The sequence below is a fragment of the Equus asinus genome, chromosome 7 (genome assembly GCF_041296235.1).
Source record: "Equus asinus isolate D_3611 breed Donkey chromosome 7, EquAss-T2T_v2, whole genome shotgun sequence".
NCBI classification, from domain to species: Eukaryota; Metazoa; Chordata; class Mammalia; order Perissodactyla; family Equidae; genus Equus; species Equus asinus.
The window spans coordinates 9631978-9655728 of record NC_091796.1 but is presented as its reverse complement, the minus strand read 5'-3'; the positions used below and the strand labels follow the sequence as shown (position 1 = coordinate 9655728).

At 36.0% G+C, this 23751-nt stretch overlaps 1 protein-coding gene across 7 annotated transcripts in view; it reads left to right on the top strand.

Moving 5' to 3' along the window:
* The window catches only part of CCDC102B (coiled-coil domain containing 102B), a 286189-nt gene that overhangs the window by 64841 nt on the left and 197597 nt on the right, over positions 1–23751 (top strand). For 6 of the 7 annotated variants that reach the window (XM_070512879.1, XM_014865138.3, XM_070512882.1 and 3 more), the window contains one exon: positions 20189–20302. The exons of the other annotated variant lie outside the window; for it this stretch is intronic. In XM_070512879.1, coding sequence (XP_070368980.1) covers positions 20189–20302 — 114 coding nt within the window. The remainder of the gene's footprint in view (positions 1–20188; positions 20303–23751) is intronic. 7 annotated transcript variants of the gene reach the window in all.

The following is a 23751-nucleotide window of genomic DNA, read 5'->3' as shown; positions in this document are numbered from 1 at the left end:
TTTGGAGATTTTGATTTAACTGGTTAGGAGCGCTTATCACATATCTGTGTTTTGAGAAGCTCATTATTCTGATGTGCACCCTAGGTGGGGGTGGGGAGGGTGCAGAGATTCTCAAAACCAATCATTAATTTTATGTTAAAGATCAACTTGGCTCAACCTCTGTGTGCCCAGAAACTTGGTCAAACATTATTCTAAGTGTGTCTGTGAGGGTGTTTTTGAACGAGACTAACATTTCTATCAGACTGAATGGAGGAGGTGGCCCTTCCTAATGTAGGTGGGCCTCATATAATCAGCTGAAGACCTGAATAGAACAAAAAAGGCTGACCTTCCTGCAAGTACGGGGGAACTCCTCCTGTCTGATTCTCTTCAAGCTGGGACATCAGTTCTTTTCTTGCTTTTGGACTTGAACTGAAACATCGGCTCTTCCAGGGTCTCAAGCCTGTTGGACTCGGATTGAAGCTCCATCAGTTTTTCTGGTTCTCAGGCCTTTCCACCTGGACTGGAACTTTTACCTCTGGCTGGCTTTGTCTCCAGCTTGCCAACTGCCAATCTTGGGAGTTGTTAGCCTCCATAATCACGTGAGTCAACTCCTTATGATAAATCTCTTTATGGAAAATAAAAATAAAATAAAAACATGTATGGAAGGATATTTATATACAACATAATATAGTATTATATATATCTTCTGTTGGTCTGTTTCTCTGAAGAACCCTAACACATTGACCTTCCTGAAAGAGCCATAACCAGACCAGACCCTGTCACTACAAGTCCTGGTTTCTTCCCACTCATTGATTTTTCCTCTTTCATCAGCTGTATTATTGGCACCAAAAGAGCTGCATGTGCTTCTAGTTAGTAACATCAATTATGAAATGAAATCCATACTTTATTTTGCTTATTTTTTCATATCAATTGGTAGACTGACTTAAAAATGATTTCTTTATGTATTATAGAAAAAATATTGTGCTAAAAGAAAGATACTCGGTATTTGGTGGTTTGGGTTTGAACTACACCGCTCTCCATCCTGCAAAGGAGAAGGAGCGCGCTGGCTCCTCTGCAGATGTCGAGCTACAGGCAAGCTGAAGAAGCTGCCGTTCCAGGCCCCTGTCCTGCATGGGCCCCTTACAGGACCTTAGCAGCCATCCCAGCAAGATGTGAATATGGTCACATGTTCCTGTGTGGTTTGGAGCAGTAAGATAATTGAGACACATTTTTGAACCTCTGCCTCTTTCCACCCTGACTTTTTCTCCAACACTCTTGACCTCTTCTCTTTTGGACGAGGAGTAGCTGTGGAAATCTTTTGGATCTTGTCAAGTTGAAGTTGAGTTGAGGATACATACAATTTGTATACACAGTGGTTCCTCCTTATTCGTGGAGCTTACATTCCAAGACCCCCCCAGTGGATGCCTGAAACCACAGAGAGCACCAGATCCTACATATACTGTTTTTTCCTATATGTACATACCTATGATAAAGTTTAATTTATAAATTAGGCACAGTAAGAGATTAGCAACAATAACTAATAATAAAATAGAACAATTACAACAATATACTGTAATAAAAGTTACTGTAGATCTTGGCAAGCTGAGCATATGATTTTTTTTCTTTCCTTATTAAGTTGAGAACTTTCACCTTTTCACATACAGGAAGCACTTTATAGTTTCTCTTTGGCATATCCGAATTGCCAGCATCACTACTCTTGCACTTTGGGGCCATTGTAGAGTAAAATAAGGGTGACTTGACCACAAGCACTGTGATACTGTGACAGTTCATCTGATAACTGAGTCAGCTCCTAAGTGACTAATGGGCAGGGAGCAGATACAGCGTGGAGCCGCTGGACAAAGGATGATTCACATTCGAGGGGACAGCAGGACAGCACCAGATTTCAGCACAGGACTCAGAACAGCATGCAATTTAAAACTTATGAATTGTTTATTTCTGGAATTTTCCATTTAATATTTTCAGACTGCAGTTCACCACTTGTAGCTAAAGCCGTGGAAAGCCAAACAGAGGATAAGAGAGGACTACTGTAGTGGAATATATTTTTGGACGTGTTTATTATGTGTACCTGGTCAATATGGAAGTTCTCTCCTCTCAGAAACGTAGGTAATAATGCACCATACTTTTAAGTGAAAATCATATGAAAGATAGTTTTTTGGGATACCTATATTTGTAGGGTACAAATTTTAAAGATTGAATATTCCAAACAGCAAATAGGCTTATGTGTCATGCTATGAGCTTATTATCCAAATTTCATTTGCAAAAAGATGACCAACTATTTGGGAAGAAAGACGAAATCCTCTCTACAAAAAAATGGTATCACAAAGTCACTCATACTAAGAAGTTACTCAAAGTGTGTATAGTCAAAAATGTAGGAATTTTTTTTATTAATTATTTAGTAGCTATTACTGGAAGTTTATAGTATTTTTCAGGATTTTGTGATATTTTATGGTATTTTTCAGCTTTCCAAAATTTGTGAATGTTGTTTCCTCATTCTAAATAAATATTTACTTTCGTTCCTAGTTTTTCTTTGTCCCCAAATTGGAGAAAATTCAGGCTCCAGTAAATCTGAATTTACTCAGGTTCCTCTGCCTTCCATTGGCTCAACCTCCAAGACTCCAGCACGTGGCTCTCTGCGGGGCGGCGCTGGTCCTGCGCGTCCGCGCTGTGGTTGCATCACTTCTTCCAAGTGTCGGTTTCCTTCTGTCTCCTCCCCTAGACAGTGATCACCATGAGGATGCAGACACCTCGGGGCTCCTCCACTCACCCAGTGTCTGACTCTCAGTGAGAAGTGATCAGTAGATACTTGCAGATGGACTTAACGGAGGTGGATGTGAGCGTCCTAGGACAAGGGAAGGGTAGTTGCTAGAGGATTAGGACTCCTTACTTTTGGCCTATTTTCCGTTGTTCTGACTTTTTTTTTTGGCTATATAAACGTTTTTTGCTGATTCCAGATATTGAATTGTTTACACTAAAAGGCACAAAGTCCCAGAGAAGAAAAGTAGTTTTGTCAGCTATTTGCTTGTAGGAAAGATTTGTGCAGGTTAGGCTTCAATCTCTAAAGATTTCGGAGTGCCATATGTTAGGGGTGAGTAAGAATGTATTAACAGATTTCGAGTCACCAAATTAGCGAAAAATCCTATAAGACAGAGTGTTTCCAAGAGTAACTTATTTACATAAAAAGTAAACAGCATCATATGCATTTAATTAAACTTAAATCATAAGTATAAGTGCCATTGTAATATCGACAGAGAAAGAGGGAGTTTGGGAAGTGTGAAATTCTCAAATTCACTTTGAACCACATTCTTAATATTAAATTATGAAATACACAGAGAAGCGAGTGAGTAGGCTTTTTGCTTCTCCCTAAGACAGGGGTGCGAATGACACAAATTAAGAGGTGAAAGCTCATATTGTGCTTCAGATTGATGAAGAATGCTCCTCACAGAAGTTCTTTGAGATTTAAAATTAAGTTAGAAGGCATAATTGCTGTAATTCTTCTGATTAAAACAATCTTTGCTCTTTACATATTTTTAACAACTTTGTTGAGATATAACTCACATACTGTATAATTCATCCATTTAAAGAGTACAATTCAGTAGTTTTTAATATATTCACGGAGCTGTGCAAACACAGTCCACTTAGAACATTTCCTGAGTCCAAAAAGGAGTCGTGTGCCCATCTCTTGTCTCTTGCCTCCAACACCCACAACTTAGGTAATCGCTAATCTCATCTCATGCTGTAGAGTTGCCTATTCTGGACGCTTCATATAAATGGAATTTCATGACTGGCTTCTTTCAATTTATACAGGTTTTTGCGTAGAGTTTCTGTAATCTGCTATCCTACCAGCTATTCCAGTCAAAACTCAATAAAAAATATAAACACTGTGCTGATTATTTTAATGAAAACCTCATTAGAAAAAAAAATATTAGGAGGTATAATTTTCTGTTTCCCATAAGAAAACCACTAACATTGAGCTGTTTTATGCACATCTGAAGTAAGAGATAAACATTCAAAAATGTTATTTTCCTTATATGAAAACTCTGGTTTTGACAGAAGTGCAGGCCATTATCTCATGTTTAATAAAGAAGAACTAAGTTGGAAAACAAAGAAAAACATTTCAATTTGTAAGGCTTTGCAAAAATGTAAGATATTCTTTCTTTATTACCAAAGTTGGCACTAATTTTTTACTTGGTTAAGCTAAATCACATACTATAGCTCCAATAAAATATATTCAAACATGAGTATTTGATTTTTCTGAGTTTTATACTACAGTAATTATATGCAGCTTCAGGCAATATTTAATTAAGAATTAAATCATGCTAATCCTTTAAAAACCCTATTTATCTAAAAGTAAAAATCTAACACACATTTTTTTTCTTCAAGAACTTTGATGTTCTATAATTTCACGTTTTTTGTGAGCTAAAGGATTTGAGGCTCTGTGTGTGGACTTAGAGGACAAAATCCTGTGAAGTTGAAAAGGCTTAAAAACAATAACTGAAATGCTATCACATTCAAAAACATACCATAAAGATGCTTCTATTCATGCATAGGAAGACTCAGTATTGTCAAGATGTCACCTCTTCCCAACTTGATCTATAGATTCAATGCAATCCCAATCAAAATCCAAGCAAGTTGTTTTGCGGATGTTGACAAACTGGTTTTGAAGTTTATGTGGAGAGGAGAAAGAGCCAGAATAGCCAACACAATACTGAATAAAAAGAACAAATTGAAGGACTGACACCACCAGACTTCAAGGCTTACTATAAATCTACAATAATCAAGACAGTGTGATATTGGTGAAAGAATAGACAAATAGATCAATGGAGCAGAATATAGAGCCCAGAAATAGACCCACGCAAATACAGGCAACTGATCTTTGACAAAGGACCAAAGACAACACAATGGAACAAAGATAGTCTTTTCAACAAATGTTGCTGGAACAACTGGACATCCACATACAAAAAGATGAATCTAGAAACATACCTTACAACTCTTCACAAAAAAATAACTCAAAATGGATCATAGACCTAAATATAAAACACGAAACTATCAAATGCCTAGAAGATAATAGGAGAAAACCTAGATGACTTTGGGTATGGTGATGCCTTTCTAGACACAACATCAAAGGTATGATCTATGAGTGAAATAATGGATAAGCTGGACATCATTAAAACTTCTGCTCTGCCAGAGACAATGTCAAGAGAATGTCAAGATAAGCCGCAGACTTATTTGCAAAGGACACATCAGATAAATGACTGTCATCCAAAATATACAAAACTCTTACAGCTCAACAATAAGAACACAAGCAACTGGGTTTAAAAAAGGGCCACAGGTCTGAACAGACCCCTCAGCAGAGGAGATATACAGATGGCAAGTAGACATATGAAATGATGCTCTGCCTCCTCTGTCACAGGAAATGCAAACTAAGCAATGATGAAACACCAGTACTCGCCTATTAGAATGGCCAAAATCCAGAACACTGACAGCCCCAAGTGCTAGTGAGGATGTGGAGCAACAGGAATTCTTATTCATTGCTGGTGGGCATGCAAAATGGTACAGCCACGTTGGAAGGCAGCATGGCGACTATACGTAACAATATTGTATTTTATACTCAAGAGTCGCTATGAGAGTAGAGCTTTTATGTTCTCACCATAACAACAACAAAAACAAAATTGTAATTATGTGAGGTGAAAGATGTGGTAACTAATGTTATTGTGGTAAACATTTCACAATACATACGTGTATCAAATCATCACATCGTATCACCTTAAAATTGTACAGTGTTATAGGTCAATTATATCCCAATAAGCTGGGAAAAAAATACAAAAAGACCACTTAAGACACATTTTATAGTCATAGTGATGAAAAAAAAAGACTTTCTCTTCACTACTGGCTTTGAGCAATTTGATTTTGATGTGTGTTGATATAATCTTCCTTATATACCTTTGTGCTCAGGGTTTGTTGAATTTCTTGAATCTGGGTATTTGTACTTTTTATTAAATTTGGAAAATTTTTTCTCATGATATTTTTCAAATATTTGTCCCCACTGCTTTGTCAGGGACTCCTATTACAGTACATTAAGCTGCTCGAAGTTGTCCCAGTGTTTGCCAACTGGAACCCATTGCAGTCCTGCCGGGGTGAGCCGATGGGCAGCTACTGGAGGATTTGGGGAGAGGAGGTTTGATCAGTGGGACCCATTGAGAATCTTGATTATTCTGTTTTTGAACCCTCTTCTCTACAGTTGATTAGGTCATGAGTGTTTGCTGACTTGCACCACTGAAGTTGGCTGCCCCCTCCCACAGAGACTGGGTGATGGGGTGCTCTCTGCTTCAACTTTCACATTTCAGAGATGGTTGCCAGGTCCTAGAGATGGACATCCCTGCCTTATAGAGCTGGCTGAAGGCTGGGACAAGATTTATGCCTCAAAACGTAAGAGAAAGAATTTACAAGTTTGCTTTTTCCAAAGTAAATACTCTAAAAAAGTGAAAGTCAAGGGCATGCAATCACGAATAAGCCAGTTTCAAGTTTATTCAAGCTGAGGAGAATGTCAAGGCCCTCTTGGTCACTTCTAAGTCTATCATCTGTGTTATTTCTGAGCCAGTTTCAGTTGCTTGACTTCTCTCATCATTATTGGTCATGTGTTCCCATTTGTTTGCATGACACATAATTTTTTTTTCTGGTTATAAGGTCAAGTTTACTTATCTACGCATTTAATTTATTTTTTTTTCATTTATATGTTTATTTTCAGATGTTCATCATAGTATATTTCGAATTCTGTGTAGATTACATCATGTTCACCACCTGAAAACTAATTATAGTGCATCCCCTCACATGTGAGCCTAATCACCCCTTTTGCCCTCCCCCCTCCCCCCTTCCCCTATGGTAACCACCAATCCAATCTCCAGTGCTATGTGTTTGTTTGTCATTGTTTTTCTCTTCTACTTATGAGTGAGATCATATGGTATTTGACTTTCTCCCTCTGACTTATTTCACTCAGCCTAATACCCTCAAGGTCCATCCATGTTGTCACAAATGGCCAGATGTCATCATTTCTTATGGCTGAGTAGTAGTCCATTGTGTATAAATACCACATCTTCTTTATCCATTCGTCCCTTGATGGGCACCTAGGTTGCTTCAAAGTCTTGGCTATTGTGTATAATGCCGCAATGAACATAGGGGTGCAGGTGTCTTTATGCCTGTGTGTTTTCAAGTTCTTTGGATAAATACCCAGCAGTGGGATAGCTGGATCATATGGTAGATCTATTCTTAATTTTCTGAGGATACTCCATACTGCTTTCCATAGTGGCTGCACCAGTTTGCACTGTCACCAGCAGTGAACAAGGGTTCCCTTCTCTCCACATCCTCTCCAACACTTGTTGTTTCCTGTCTTGTTAATTATAGCCGTTCTGACCAGAGTGAGGTGATACCTCATTGTAGTTTTGATTTGCCCTGATAGCTAATGATGTTGAGCAGCTTTTCATATGCCTGTTGGCCCATCCATATATCTTCTTTGGAGAAATCTCTGTTCAGATCTTTTGCCCATTTTCTAATTGAATTGTTGTTTCTTTGTTGTTGAGTGGTATCAGCTCTTTGTATATTTTGGATATTAACCCCTTATCTGATATATGATTTGCAAAAATCTTCCCCCAATTGTTAGGTTGTCTTTTCGTTTTGTTGATGGCTTCCTTTGCTGTGCAGAGACTTTTTAGTTTAATGTAGTCCTATTTGTTCATTTATTCTTTTGTTTCCCTTGCCCGGTCAGACATGGGACTTGAAAATATGCTGCTCAGACCGATGTCAAAGAGTGTACTGCCTATGTTTTCTTCTAGAAGTTTCATGATTTCAGGTCTTACATTCAAGTCTTTAACCCATTTTGAGTTGATTTTTGTGCGTGGTGTAAGGGAATGGTCTACTTTCATTCTTTTGCATGTGGCTGTCCAGCTTTCTAATTTTTTTGTTTTTTTTTGTGAGGAAGATTAGCCCTGAGCTCAATCTCCCTTTTCTTTTTTTTTTTTTTTTGCTTGAGGAAGATTAGCCCTGAGCTAACATCTATGCCAATCTTTCTCTATTGTATATGTGGGTTGCTGCCACAGCATAGGTGACGAGTGGTGTAGGTCTGCGTCCGGGATCCAAACCCGCAAACCCAGGCCACGGACATGGAGCATGCCAAACTCAAGCACTAGGCCACAGAGCCAGCCCATCATGACATGTAGTTTTTGACTGGCCTCCTGTCATTAGGAATTTTACCTTTTTGGGTGCTGCACATTTTCGTATTTTAGTCATTATTCTCCAGCTTTGTTCTGAGACTGGTTCTGTCACTTGGAAACTTTTTGATCCTTTGTGTCTTGAAGATTGTAAGCCTTGTTAGGTGAGACCAGAGAAGCATTTAGTCTGGGGCTATATTTCCTACTGAGGGTTGAGGCAAAATCGTTCTGAGTCCTTTTCCTAATTGACTTATGAGGATTTTCCACTCTGGCAGTTGGGAATAGGACTTATTATTCCTGGCCTAATTTGAGTCCTAGTGGTTGTTTCTTTTGGGGGTCAGTTTCCTCATGAGCATACTCTGAGCAACACGTTGGTGAGCACTCTGGAGACCCCCAGGGCTCTCGCTTGGCTCAATTTTCTCCCCTCTGGTGCTCTCGTCTCCTCCACCTCGGCCCTCTCACTCCCAGCTCCACCTCCTCAACTCAGGGAGACCACCGGGGTCTCCTGGCTTCCCCTCCCTACTCCGGACTGAAGACCACCTCCAGGCAGGAAGCTGGGCAATTTTAGGGCTGTTTTTGCTTGTTTCCCATTTCTCAGGGATTGCCTGAAATTCAATGTCTTTTCAACAGTATATCCTCTATTTTGTCCTGCCTTTTAGTGGTTTCAGGTTGACAGACTTTGCCTCTGTTCATCCATCTTGGCCAGCAGTCAGTATCGATCACTTACTAGAAGTATGACTTTCCATCTTGCTTCCCATAAAATGACTTTTTAAAAAAAGCAGTCAATTTTTATTTAGACTATATTTTACGTATATTTTGTGTTTTGGTAAATTATGACTACTTGTTTTAAAACAATAATGTTATATTTTTATCAAGGATATTTTCTTTTTTCTGAATTACAAGAACAAAGGTCCTTACCCTCTTGTGTGTGACATTTTATTTTTACATGGTTTCTAAGCTGTGAATCATTCTTTCTTTTGCTAACTTATCAGTTTCAGTCTCTCACTTTCATGTAATATTTACATTGGAAAGTTACTTAGACTAAAAGCTATCTCATCTTCCTCCTTTTGTGGAAAGTAAAGTGACTTGAGGCTTGAGAGTCTGATTGTCCAAGTGCACAGAATGGCTTCAGCAGGCCCAGGCCTACCACACAGCCGATCCTTTCCCAGTGTCCTTTTGACCACTCTGCTGTTAGTCTTTTAGAAAAATGCTGGAAATTTTATTTGGAGACTGTGACTAAGAAATACAATTTTTTTATCATAATTTAGTTTCTGAAGTTGTTAGAAGTGGATAACTCAAAATTTAAGGGGGGAAAAAAGCAACATTTCCAGATTGAAAGTGGAATATAGGAAAGTGATTCATTTCCCTGTGTGTCAATCATTGTACAAAATAACTCCTTTCTACTGATCAAACAAGTTTGTACAAACACTTCTCTATAAGTATATACTACATAGATTGATAAACACCCACCTAAAGAAATATACCCCATTGTATTCCCTTATTAAATGCTTTATGCAAAATACATGCTAGTTAACTTTTGATGAAATACAAATTAAATTTCTCAGATCAACGTTCTCCACAGGTCATGATTGATCCTTTATTGACCATTGTGATAGCCTTTATTACCTTGTGCATAAATCTGCTAAGAATAATAAATTAGTCTTTGGGACTCTAATTGGTTTTCCCCTGCTTTGGAGTGACTTTGTGAACAGAAATCATCTATCAGCCAAAATGTGAAACCTCAGATTATTGCAGCAAATATGGAGCCTGCACTTTGATGCAACTGGGAGAGTCAGGTAGTTTATTACAAAACAGTGGTATTCAAAAAAGCCTTTTCAATAATTTCCAATGGACACAATAGGGATATGCTATTTTTCATGTTTCTGGTTTATAATTTTATGACGATATTACTCTTGGGTGAGCTACCACGCATATTCACCTGCACTCCCACAGCCACATATACAAGAAAAGTCAGCCTCCTGTTACAGGTACATTGCATTGTTTCTATATGAAAGACTGATAATGTCTTTAACAGATCAGGTTCTATAGCTGAACTTCTAACAGAAATAGGGCTACAAATTAATAGATCTTATACTTTAAGGTAAGTCTGAAATCTTTGCACTGGGCTACTTTCCAAGTACGCTCACGCACAGTGATAGGAGATGGATTTTACAAGCCAGGGTGTTATTCTTTCCTGTTTTTTAACTTTTTATTATGGAAAATTTCAACTATATACAAAAATAGAAATAATACTCTAAGGAACCTTGATGTTTTCATCAGCTATGTTTAATAATTATCTTCTTATGGCCAATCTTTTCTACCCATACCATATCCACCCTCATTCCCACTTTGGATTATACTATCTGGAAGTATTTCTGTAGGTATCTCAAAACATAAGGACTCTTTTTTGTTAAATATAGCAGTACTGAGCCAGCCCTGATGGTCTAGTGGTTAAAGTTTGTCGCTCTCACTGCTTCAGGGGCCCTGGGATTTTTTCTGGGTCATTGAACCACACCACCCGCCTGTCAGTTGCCATGCTGTGGCGGCAGCTCACGTAGAAGAACCAGAAGGATTTACAGCTAGGATATACAACCATGCACTGGGGCTTTGCGGAGGAAAAAATAAAAGAGGAAGATTGGTAACAGATGTTGGCTCAGGGTGAATCATTCTCTGGAAAAAAGAGAAGAAAAAATCTCTTTATCTGCCAAAAAATATATATATATATGTATATAGCAGTAAGATTTTCAAACCTAAAAAATTAACAATAATTTGCTAATATCAGATATTCAGTGTTCAGATTTCATATTTTCTAATAAATATAAATTTTATTTTCACAGTTTACTTATTTAAATAAAAAATCAAATAAAGCTTAGACATTTTAATTGGATATATCTTTTTAGGTGTGTTTTAATATGTATATTTTTTCTTTATATCTCTTTCTTCTTTTTTTCTTCTTATAATTCACTTATTGAAAAAATAGTTCTTTTATCCTGTAAGTTTTATTTTGAATTTTATAGATTGCATCCTATGGTATGGTTAAATGTTACTTTGTCCTCTATATTTCCTGTTAAAGGCTAGCTGGATCAAGAGGTATGATTTGGTTCAGTTTCATGGCTATCTCCTAGATGGTGTCTTCTTCCATTAGGAAGCTTATGGTATTTGCTGTCTCTTTTTGGTGCTTATTGCCTAGAACCATTGATTAATTAGAAGCTGCAAAATTGTGATATCCTAACTGTATTATTTCTGCTTATTAGTTGGAATATCTAAATAAAAGGAACTTCTTCTCATATAATGCTCTGTTCATTTGGATATAGTCAGGATACATGATAGATTATTTTCCCTTTCTTTACCAATGTACAAAATAATGAATTAAATCACTAGTATTCCCCAGTGTTAATCAAATGAGTTTTTTTTCAGTAACACTGTGAATTCATGAATTTAAATTTGTTGGATTTGCTTTAATCCACTGCAGTTATGATCTTCACTGATGTTCATAAGATACCATATTTAGAGAGTAGAAGCTTCTTTATATTGGCTACTCAGGACATTTGATGCAATCTTACTAATCTTTTATAGTTTCTTTACTTTATGGTATGACAAGATAGACCAGGATTATCCTTTCTTTAGACCTGGAATAAACCATTTCTTCAAAGAGTCCTGGGTTCTTATAGTGGGAAATATCTCAAGACCACAATCTGTGTTTAGGTATGTGCATTCCTCTGGAGATGGTCATTATTTCTGGGCCATTTCAGTGGAAAGAACTGGACAATTTGTAAATATGTTGACTTTTCTTTGTCACGTTCCTCTATTTGCAAGTTTATGGTATCCTTTTTAATCTTTTTTGTTTATTATCTGTGGATTTTTAGTGTCATTTCTTTTTACTTTATCTCTTAAGGCATTGTCTGTTATATTTGTTTGGTCGTGTGTTCCTTCTAGTTTATTCTGAAATGAATATTTTTAATTTTTAATTTTTTCCTCAGTACTATAACATTTCTCAGTCTTTCTAATTCTTGGTTGTGTTGCTGTTTTGTATTATTTGTAATTTTATTAATTTTGTTTAGATAAATTGAAAAATGTGATTCCTGTTTTCTTGTTCTCTAGTGAGCATGTATTAGAATGCTGTCATTATCTGTAGCATACTTTCATTGTCTGTAAGAACACTAGTCGGCCTCTTATTCTTTTAATAACATTACATGTGATTCAACTACAATCCTTTTCTGTTGCTCATTCTTACATGGATTTAGTTTCTTTTTCTTATAATACAAAGTGGATGGATCAAGAAATGTTTCCTAGCTTCACTGCTCTGGAGCTCACTACTCTTAATACTTGTGTAAAGTGCCCTAAATTATGGCCTCGTGCTTTTCTAAAACTCCTGGCTCTGTTCCCTAACTGCCTTTGGACCCCTTCTTTTCTCTGCTTTTATGGCTACTGTTCCTTTTACTATGAATTCTATTGTCAGCATTTCCCTCTCAGAGTGGGGTGTGTTTTTGGAGGAAATTTTTTCTGTTTTTTTTAAAGTATATAGGATACAGTTCGTTATGGTTCTTCGGACTTTTCTATGGGCCTCTTGCATTCACTCACCAATCAGACTGTGTAAAACTCCCCAGTTTCATCTATTGTTGTCACATTGACCTGACACACTTTCAGGGAATGTCTGTTGTCTATTTGAGGTTCTCTTGTTCTTGGGGCAAGTTGCTTCCCTTTAATTTTCTCCAACAGGTGCTACAGTTCTTGAAGCTGTGAATGGATTGTATTAACTGACCTGTATCTTAGGGCTTATAGGGAAAACTTGTGACATAATTTTGCTGTGGACATCCGTAGATTTTTGATTTTTTTATTCTCATAGCTTTGCATGTTTTCATGGAGAGATTTGCAGGCATTGAAATAATTACTACCACCACATCATTACCATCTTCCCACAATTCCCCACAGGGATAGTCGTTTGGTTTTCAACTCCAGATTCCCAACTTCCATATGTGGCCTTCAGAAATTGATCTGCATAAGGAAGTACTTTGCAAGCAAGTTCTCTTCTCCCACATTAGCCTCCATCCACTTCTCAGATGACAAGGATCCCATCCCATTGTTATTTTAGGAGTTTTGCCACAGTGGGAAAAACTCAGGAGTACTAAACAAAGAGATATTTTGAAATATTGGTGTTGAGAAAGAAACTAATCAGTGGGTCACAAAACCTGTGACAATTCAGTGGTGTCTACTTTTCCTTTTCATAAAGGTACTAGAATACGATCTAATTGATTGGTCAATTTATAGATAGTAAAAAATAGATTTTGATATCAGATCAAAATAGGGGTTTACCATATATTTAGAAGGACATTAAAATGGCAACACAAACAATGGCTGTGCTGTAACAAAACATCTTCCATTTCTATCAGCATGTGTGATCAACTTTATCAGTGTCTACATTTTAAAAAGAATAAATAAAACTGATGATAATTCTTGTTTTATTCTATCAATAAGTAATTTCATCCATGAATACACAAACTAATTGAAAAAATGTATCTATCCATCTCATTAAGAAATACATTTCCAGTAAATGATTAGTTTATATTTAATAATTACTTATCACAGTATGTGCTATCTTATCTTATTTTTAAGCAACCATGTACCTGTAATAATTGTTAGGATAACTCAATCCAAAAGAAACTTTTCAACATTGGGAGCTTTAAGCCGTAATATATACGTACATATTTTATATCCATATTTTATTGAATATTGCAGAGTAAAAGACATTTTCAAGTATAAACATATGTTACAATATGATGATCTGGAGGAGATGGAATAGGAATAAAACTTCAAGAAATAAAATTAAAAATACAAATTATTTTGAATATATGATGGTGAATATTAAATTTACATAGTTTTTATATATCATTGCATACAGTAAAGTGTGATACAACTATTTTATTTAAAGTATCAACATTTAAAATTCACCAGAAATTTCATCTTTTGAATGTAACTGACTATTTTAAGACAAATTTTACAAATGTAAAGGAAACATCAGCATGAGAGCAAAATAGTTTAAAGATCACTAAGATAAGGTATTTAGTGTTCTTATTTTGACTTGAAGATTATAATAAAATTTCCATTTATCATAGTTAAACATTCTTTACTGTCTTTATTACCATTCTTTAAGGTTAAGGAAGGAAAGTTTAAAAAATTTTGGCTAAAATTTTTGGAGCTATGATATAAGGCATGAAATTTTGGAGGCTTCTCTGTGCACTCAGAGTTAATTCAGATTATTTGGAGTCTTAACCTTATTAGCTATCCCTGGATCCACCGTATGTGAGTGGTCTTCTGTTTGGGCACATTTCCTTCTTACATTCCTCAACTTTCATAGGAACACGGTATTGCTACTAGAACCTGCCTAACTGTTAAATTCTTGGTCATATACTCTGAACTAATTGATATTCAAGACTTATTCCATGAGTCAAATTATAAGTGTATGCATAAACATGAAGGCAATGGGAAGGGACATTATTGAAGTGTGTTGACCAGGGACAATTAGATTATAATGAAAAAAATGACTCAAACTTCAGTGTGAAGAAGGGATTTGGGGGGTATGGTGATGAGGAAACTGTTATGAGTCTGTCATGATAATCCAGAAAAAAATATCAGGTGTCCCAAGCTTGGTGGAGGATGTGAAGAGATATAGAGAGTTGAGAAATATACAAGTGAAAGAAGTTGAGATGCTTGGTGATTGAGTATTATAAACATGTGGGAATGCTAGAGAGGTTAGAGAGAAGAAATTATAGATTTCTGACCTTGCCTATTGGGTCAGCATTCATCATGAGGAAGAGAAACTTCAGGAGAAAAGACAATGAATTCAGTTCTGAACGTGTTGAGTTTGAGGTGCAAATGTTTGGTAGGATTTTGGATTTATGAGTGCAGAAAAGAAATTTGAACAGTGAGCAGTGAGACAATGGCTGAAACCATGGGGGTAAATGGAATCATACCTAAGTATTGGTGTATTGAACGAAACAAAAGAGGGCTTGGAGGATTAGCACCAGCTAAAGAAGGGGAAACTGCACAGAAGTCAGAATGGTTGGGAAGGATGGGGTCAGGAAAGCCTTTCTTTCCATAAGCCAGATGAAGAGAGTGTTTGAACAAGGACTTTGGCAGCAATGTGAAATTCTGCTAAGGATTCAAGTCAAGACAATATATTGGAAAGTACTGGAAATGGAGGTAGCAGAAGCCAGTGGAGGAATGAGTGAGAGAGGAGCCTGTGAAAAAGGTGAATATAAGCAACAAAGAGCTGGAATGGAAGCTCCAGGACTGGAAAAAAGGAAGATCTTCTACCCTTGATCTCTCACATCTTCTTCTTCAACCCAAATGGAAAGTATTGAGCAATTAAATGTTGATGGGGGAGAAGCCAAGAGATCTTGAACATATAGGAGTGGTACAATTCTTAGAATGAGTTTACCAAGTGCCGAAGGTACCAAATCCTGTGAAAAAATGGAATGATTAGCCTTTCACTGTAGGAAGGATATTTAAGTTGTTTAACAAGAGGAAAGAGGAAAGATTTGTGTAGATGCATGCAGATTTGTAGATTTTGTTAAGAGAAGTTGAAGATCTTTTCCATGCGAAGCTTCTATTTCTCCATGAAGGAAGCCGCAAGATCATTTGCTGAGAGTTATGGGAGAAACGGTCGGTTTGGTGTTCAGGAGAGTTTGAATTATGCTGCATTGTTAATAATATTAACATAAATATTTAACACAATATTTCACAAGGACCAGATCTTTGGAATCAGTGTTAACCACTTAGTCATTTTCGATTGTTTTGAAGGATGAAATGTGAGGCAAAATTAACATAACAGGGGATGTTAGATTCTATTTTGTGCCCTTTTTGAAATAAGCTTTTCTTTTCCTACATTATCTGAATAAGAAAATACTTTTATTTATAAGTTACACAATATTTTTATTTTCTAGACATCTTCAGAAAGATTTTCCACTCCATACTAATCTGAATGTAGAAGAATAAATATTTACATATAGTGTTGCTAATTTTCCAGAAGCAAATTATGGCAGATATTTCTGAAGTCAGAGATATGACAAGTTGCCTGGTTTAACCTTTCACAAATACTGCGGTATGGAAGGAGGAATTTTGGAATTATATTATGGTGCAATTTCAGAAAAAAAGTCTTACAAGGGATGACACTTAAATAAATATTAAATAAAAGAACACGAACTTGGAAAATGCTTTCTAATGCTGACTCATTCACATCATCAGATACCTCCTATTTCTGGCACTTTCAATTTAACTAATGTGATACATCATTTGTGGATGACATTTATAATTCTGCTAAATTAATAATCTTTAGTATCTACATGTCCACAGCTTTCAACTTTACATCTGCTAAATAGATTTTAGTTACAAATCCATTCATCTCAACATAAAGTTGAAGAGGTAAGTGGCAAAATTAAGGTAATTTTGAGACCAAAGTATAAGTTTAAAATGGTCTAAATAACTCAAACTTTTATAAGAGGGAGAATAGTTGTTTCTGTTCATCAGTAATTAATCTTTTCATCAATTTTTTTCCTGATATATTGTTTGACTTGCTTCAGCTGGACAATATTTCATTTATTGTTTTTATTACCTCTTTTGCTCTTGCCTTCCTGGAGTATGTAGGAACAGTGGGCAGGCCAGAGCAGCTGGAGTAGAATAAGAGATAAGAGTAGGAGGTGAGAACTGAGGGGTAACAGGACCAAGCAGATAACAAGGACTTTGACTTATACTCTGAAGAGATTGAGAAGCCACTGGAAAGGTTTAGATGATCTGAAGCAGAGTCGGATGATCTGAATTACTTTTTAAAGAGCATTATTTAATTGCTGTTTTGAGAAAGAGAGTATGGAGCCACTTGGAGAAACAGAGTGTCTGGCAGCTATTAATTAACAAAAGTGAGAGACCATAGCAGTTTTTGATCAACGTACTAGTGGTGTAGGTAGTGTGAAGTGGTTGAATTTACTATGTATTTTGAATGCTTAGTTGAGTTGATTTGGTTTTCAGTTTGGATGTGGCATGTCAGAGAAAGGGGGGGTAAGAATAAATCCATTATTTTTGGGCTGATCAAATGGAAGGATGGAGTGGATATTTATTGAGACGGCAGAGATTGACAGAGAAACAGATTTGAGGAACAAGTGCCTACTTTGTCTTTCTGATGTGTTAAGTTTTGGATGCCTATAGACGTGATAAGTAGGAAATTGGAACATGGTTCCAGAGTGTAGGGGAGAACCTGAGGATGGAACTAGACTTTTGGAGATGATCAGCATTTTGATCAGTATGCAATGCCATGTGTACACAGGAGCTGTCCAAAGGAGAGAATACACAGAGAGCAGGTACAGGACTGAGCTTTGGGACACTCTGACATTCAAGGCTGTCTTCCAACTTTTCTAGTAAATATTTCTAAAGGAAGAATGACTAGACAGTTTTTTAAGTTTCCCAAAGGATCATCCTTTATTATTCTTTAAAATTTTGAAACTGCTCTTTCCTTAGTTTATGAATGCAAGATATATTTGTTTTTTCCTGAAGATAGTTGTGTTTTTTTTGAAATAACATTCTTTCATACCTTAAATCATACCATTTTTCTGCTTTTTGTTTGTTTGTTTTCTATCAAACATGTAGCTTCTTAATCTTAGCCATTTATTTTCATTTTTTGGTTCTTCATATGTCCACAGATCCTCAATTTCCCACTCACAATGATGAATGAAAATGAATTATTTTTGGTAATTGGTGTGAATTCCCTTCACTGTTGTATATGAAAATTTGTTTTCCTGCCTCTTCCTTCCTTTCAGTGTAGGCTCGATTGAAAGTTCTGTTAACAATGGAAAGATTTATTGATTGACCTAGTTCCCTGAGAATTCATGACCAATATTTCCAAAGTTAAGCTGGGGGTATTCAATTACCAGAATGAGTTGGATTTTGCTTTGGTGAACCCAAAACAAAACCTGTTGTTATCATATTATTCTTGCAATTTGTTATTTTCTATAGCAAAGTGACTTTTTAAAAATTTCATTTTGGCCACAGATTAATGCCACACTGCACTGTCTATTTAACTCATATGAAAGTGGGTGAACCATGCCTAGACAGGCTTTCAATGAACTCAGTGGCATAGGTCCTATTCCATTCTTGCCATCCATGTGTGCCTCCATGTTACCAACTCTGAACATGGAGCCTTTCTGTAGTTGGCGAATCAGCTCCTAGCTCCACTGTAGTCCGTTTCTGGTATGCTGGGGCTATGGTATCTTCTGTTATTCTCCCTATGTTGTCTATTTCTATGATCTTATTGCCTTTCTGAAGATTATTACCATGGCTTTTGGTTTTATAATTATAGATGCAGTCTTGCTTTATTATTAAGAACTCATGTAAAGAATTTGGCAAGAACATTCTTAAAATTTTCTTCCTTCAGTTATTAACTTTGTGAATTTGGGAAAGCTGCTTAAGCCTAAGAAAAATATTTTACTCTTCTTTAAAGTAGGAGTGATAATAATACCTATCAACATGTAGGATTACTGTTAGCATTAACTAGGGAAATGTATATCAAGTCCAGTTCCTGGAGACTAGCACATGCTTAATACTACTATTAACAATAACATTATGATTAATATTATTTTTTAATTTTAAATAGGTTGTGCAATGTTAGTTTTTATATTCTAATTTATTGCAGGATTACACATAAATTATATAAAATAAATTCTGGAAACATTTACCTACATATTTTAGGGAAAAATATAAGTTAATAAAACAAAATAGCATAGGTGTATGTGTCTACATGTTTTCTATATCTATCAAATTTCATGCTTCTGCTGAAAATTTCTAATTATAAGAACAGCTCTGGAGGAAAACCACTGTTTGCATTTATAGGATTTTTTTGCATTGTCCTATGTTTCTCTTTATAGACTTTATTTTTCAGAGCAGTTTTAGGTTCACAGCAAAATTAAATGAAAGGTACATAGATTTTCCATATGCCTCCTGCCATCACTGATGTATAGCCTCCCCCATTATCAAGGTCCTCCACCACAGTGGTATGTTTGTTACAATTGATGGACCTGCATTGACACATCATCATCACCCGAAGTCCATAGTTTACATTGGGGCTCACTCTTGGTGTTGTACATTCTATGGATTTAGACAAATGTGTAATGACATGCATCCACCACTAGAGTGTCATACAGAGTAGTTTCACTGCCCTAAAAATCCTCTGTGCTCCACCCATTCATCCCTTCTTTCCCTCAACCCCTGTAAACCACTGATTCTTTGTTATCTCTATAGTGTTGTGCCCTTTTCCGGAATGTCACATTGTTGGAATCATACAGTATGTAGCCTTTTCAGATTGACTTCTTTCATTTAGTATTATGCATTTAAGGTTCCTCCATGTCTTTTCATGGCTTGATAATTTATTTCTTTTTAGCACTGAATGATACTCCATTGTCTGGATGTACTAGAGTTTGTTTATTTTTTTGGCAGTAGTTTCGAAACTATGGCAACTTATTGGCATCTTTTGGAGATGTTCTCCACATATTTTTCCAGCTCTAGCATCATATAGATTTGTCGTTCCATTGCCCAAGTTTGTCTCTGCTAGAATCTATAAACTCATTGTGCTTCATAAAAAATAGACATAAGTAGAGTACTGTGGTACTAATATTCAAGGCTGAAAGATCAGAGTTAATTGGATTAGTTTAGAATCCACTTGGTCAGTTACCAGGAGTCTGTGGAAGTAACTGAGTTTTGCCCAATTTTCAATAACGAATTGGATTTATGGGGATTTTCTGATTTGTTTCCTAACAACTTAGGGTTTTTCGGCTACAAGTATAAATATAAATGGCTCACCCACAATAATTACAATAGCAACAACAAAACTTGCCAGAATCTGCATAGAAAAAAAAATAACTAAAAGCAAAATGAAAGACTAGTGTGGATTATCGTGGAACTGACCCTTGTAGCATCAGGTGATTATAATTTTACTTTTTTTTCAGCTTAACATTCCTCATGGTCAACATGAAAATGAAATGGAAGAAATACCAGAAGATGTAAAGGAAGGATTGAAATCTCAAAACAAGGATAGAGTGATCTATGAGTTAAGAGCAGAGGTAAGATATTGGATAAAGAGTGTCATACCAAAACAGATCTAACAATTATTAAATGATCTAGTATTCTAAGAAGTATAACTGAGGCATCTGTAGTTACTTTTTAAAACTATGGAATGATATTGGCTCATCACTAGATCTGAATTATCTGAATATTATAAAGACAAAATATTTGACTGAAAAACCACTTTGGCCCATTACAAATCTTACTGTGAGTAAATACTTATGAAGCATTCAGTCAGCTGCTGGATCTGATGTAATATATCATCAGGACCAATGACATACAAGATGTGCCACGTGTAGCCTCTGGCGGAATTAACACGGCCATTGGCAGCTAGCAACAGGCAGGGTAACCTCACTGCATTATAGCTAATTCATTTCTCAGTTATGCCAAGTAAAATAGTGCAAACATTTATTTTCCACTCCTGTTACCACCAATGACAAATTGATTTTCACAGATTTTAAACTCTGTTTCCTCTGTCTTGTTGATAAAGGAGGAATTATCATCTTTAGAGACAGGAGCGGGGAATTGAGTTATTGGCACTTCATAGGAAATTGTGTTAGTGCATTAAATGTGGGAGATCATAAATTATTTATTTTGTAACAGGTAATTCTGGAAGATGTCTTGAATACAAATGTGTAGGAACAATTCAGGAAATGGAAATGTTAGTGAAAATATAGGCTGGGAGTAAAGTGATTTGTATTTGATGGTTTCTTCCTTAGAAAACTCTGTAAAGATTGAACTCAGAACACAGCATATTTTATATCAGATGAACATAGTGTGATGGAAAATGCATAGATTTTGAAGCCAGAAGCAGCTGCATCACTACTGATTACTGTGTTCTAGTCAACTCCTTAAGCCTCTCTGAGTCTCAGTTTACAGATTGAAATAATGAAAATAAGAATAATAATAGTTATCACACAGACTTTTTGAAAAGATTACATACTGCAAGGGAAAAATTGCCCCTGGCAGAGTGCTTTAGTGTCATGAATTACCTAAGCTCCTCAGAACTAGCTCTTCCTGTGTTGTTCCTGATTGCATCAATGCCATCCCTTGCCACCTCTTCTATGAGTCATGTAAGGGATGCTGGGGTGAGGAAGGACATATGGAGAGATCCATAATAAGAAAGACTGAACTGTTAAAAACAACTCTTGCTAGCAGTTAAGTCAAAAAGAAAAAAATGATGGCTTTTGTATCTTTTGTTTTCTAAGAGGAATCAAACCATCAGGATAAGTACCACTTTTTCTTGGCTCTGAGGTCTGGGAAGCATCTTTGATCAAGCCTTGCACAACATGTATAAAAACTTATTTAGCAGTTAGAGACAAAAACAGAGGAAGGCACTTAAGCCTGTATATTATATTGTCTTCATATCTTCATTTCCAGGATGCATCGGAAGCCATAGCAGTATAGGATCTCTGATGTGTTACTTTTTAAGTTTGATTTAATAAAAAGTTCTGAGACTCATTTATTGGTTATGTGGCCTTGAGTAAGCTATTTAATATCTACACAGCTCAATTGTTTTCCTTAAATTAGGATACAAACCTTTGACCCACCTAAAGACAATCTCTCACAAGACATTCAAGTACTATGACACATGATTTTAGGATTTTAAAATTCTTAAGGAAGCTCTGAAAGCTGAAAGCAAATATAGACATGAATTGGCTGTTTCTTTTACTATGTCCACTTGAATGGTATAGTCAATTGAATGACTGCAGACAGAAGTTGTTATGCAAAAGAAAACAAATATTGGACAGATATAGATACAATGAGCCTGTGTTTGTGTGTGTGTGTTGTGTATGTGAGTATATATATGTGCATTTAAATTTTAAATTAGGATAGAAACTACCTCTTTTCCTTGGAAAAGAAAACAAATGACCACTCTCTGTTGGTATTATTTTATTTCGTACACTGGCTATGTTTAGGTCTTAAAATCATATCATAACTTTTTTTAATAACTCAGTTTATTTCCCCCTTCATACATTTCTTCCATTCTCTGCCTCTGGCAACCACCAATCTGTTCTCTGTATCTATGAGCTTGGTTTGTTTTTTTTTCAGATTACACATATAAAAGAGTTCATACGATATTTGATATTTGTCTTTCTCTGTCGGACTTATTTCATTTAGCATAATGCTCTCAAAGTCAATCCATGTTGTTGCAAATGGTGAAAATTCATTCTTTTATTGGCTGAATAATATTCCATTGCATATATGTTCTATTTGTACATATATATATATGTTTGTGTGTGTGTGTGTATATATATCTGACACAATTTCCTTATTGATTCATCTATTGATGGACACAGGTTGTTTTCAATATCTTACCTATTGTCAATAGTGCTGCAATGAATATGGGGTACATATATCTTTTTGAGTTAGTGTTTTTGCTTTCTTCAGATAAATACCCAGAAGTGGAATTGCTGCATAATATGGTAGTTCTATTTTAAATTTTTTGAAAAACTTCCATACTGCTTTTCACGGTGGCTGCACCAATTTACATTCCCAGTCACAGTGCACAAGGGTTCTCTTTCCTCCACATTCTCATCAACACTTGTTATTTCTTAGCTTTTTGATAATAGCTGTGCTAGCAGGTGTGAGGTGATATTTCATCTGGGCTTTGATTTGCATTTCCCTGATGATTAGTGATGTGGAACACTTTTTCATGTACCTTTTGGCCATCTGTATGTCATCTTCAGAAAATTGTCTATTCAGATCTTCTGCCCATTTTTTAATTAGATTGTTATTTTTTTTGCTACTGAGTGGTATACGTTCTTTATATATTTTGGATGTTAACCTCTCATCAGATAGATGATTTGCAAATATTTTCTCCCATTCAGTAGTTTGCCTTTTTATTTTGTTGATGGTTCCCTTTGCTGTGCAGAACCTTTTTGTTTCATGTATGCCCACTTGTTTATTTTTGCTTTTGTTGCTTTTTCTTTTGGTGTAATATTCAAAAACTTATTGCCAAGACCTATGTCAGGAAGCTTACCACCTACGTTTTCTTCTAGGAGCTTTATGGTTTCAGGTCTTATGTTCAAGTTTTTAATTCATTTTGAGTTAATTTTTGTGTATGGTGTAAGACAGTTGTTCAGTTTCATTCTTTTGTGTGTGGCTGCCCAGTTTTCTCAACACCATTTATTGAAGAGACTGCCCTTTCCTATCCTTTGTTTTAATTTAATTGACCATATATGCCTGGGTTTATTTCTGGGCTCTCTACTTTGTTCCATTGATATATGTCTGTTTTTATGCCAGTATCATGCTGTCTTGTTAACTATAGCTTTGTAATAGAGTTTGAAATCAGGGAGCATGATGCCTCCAGCTTTGTTCTTTTTCGCAATATTGCTTTGCCTGTTTGGGATCTTTTGTGGTTGCATACAAACCTTAAGATTGTTTATTCTCTTTCTGTGAAAAATGCCGTTGGAATTTTGATAGCGCTTGCATTCAATCTGTAGAT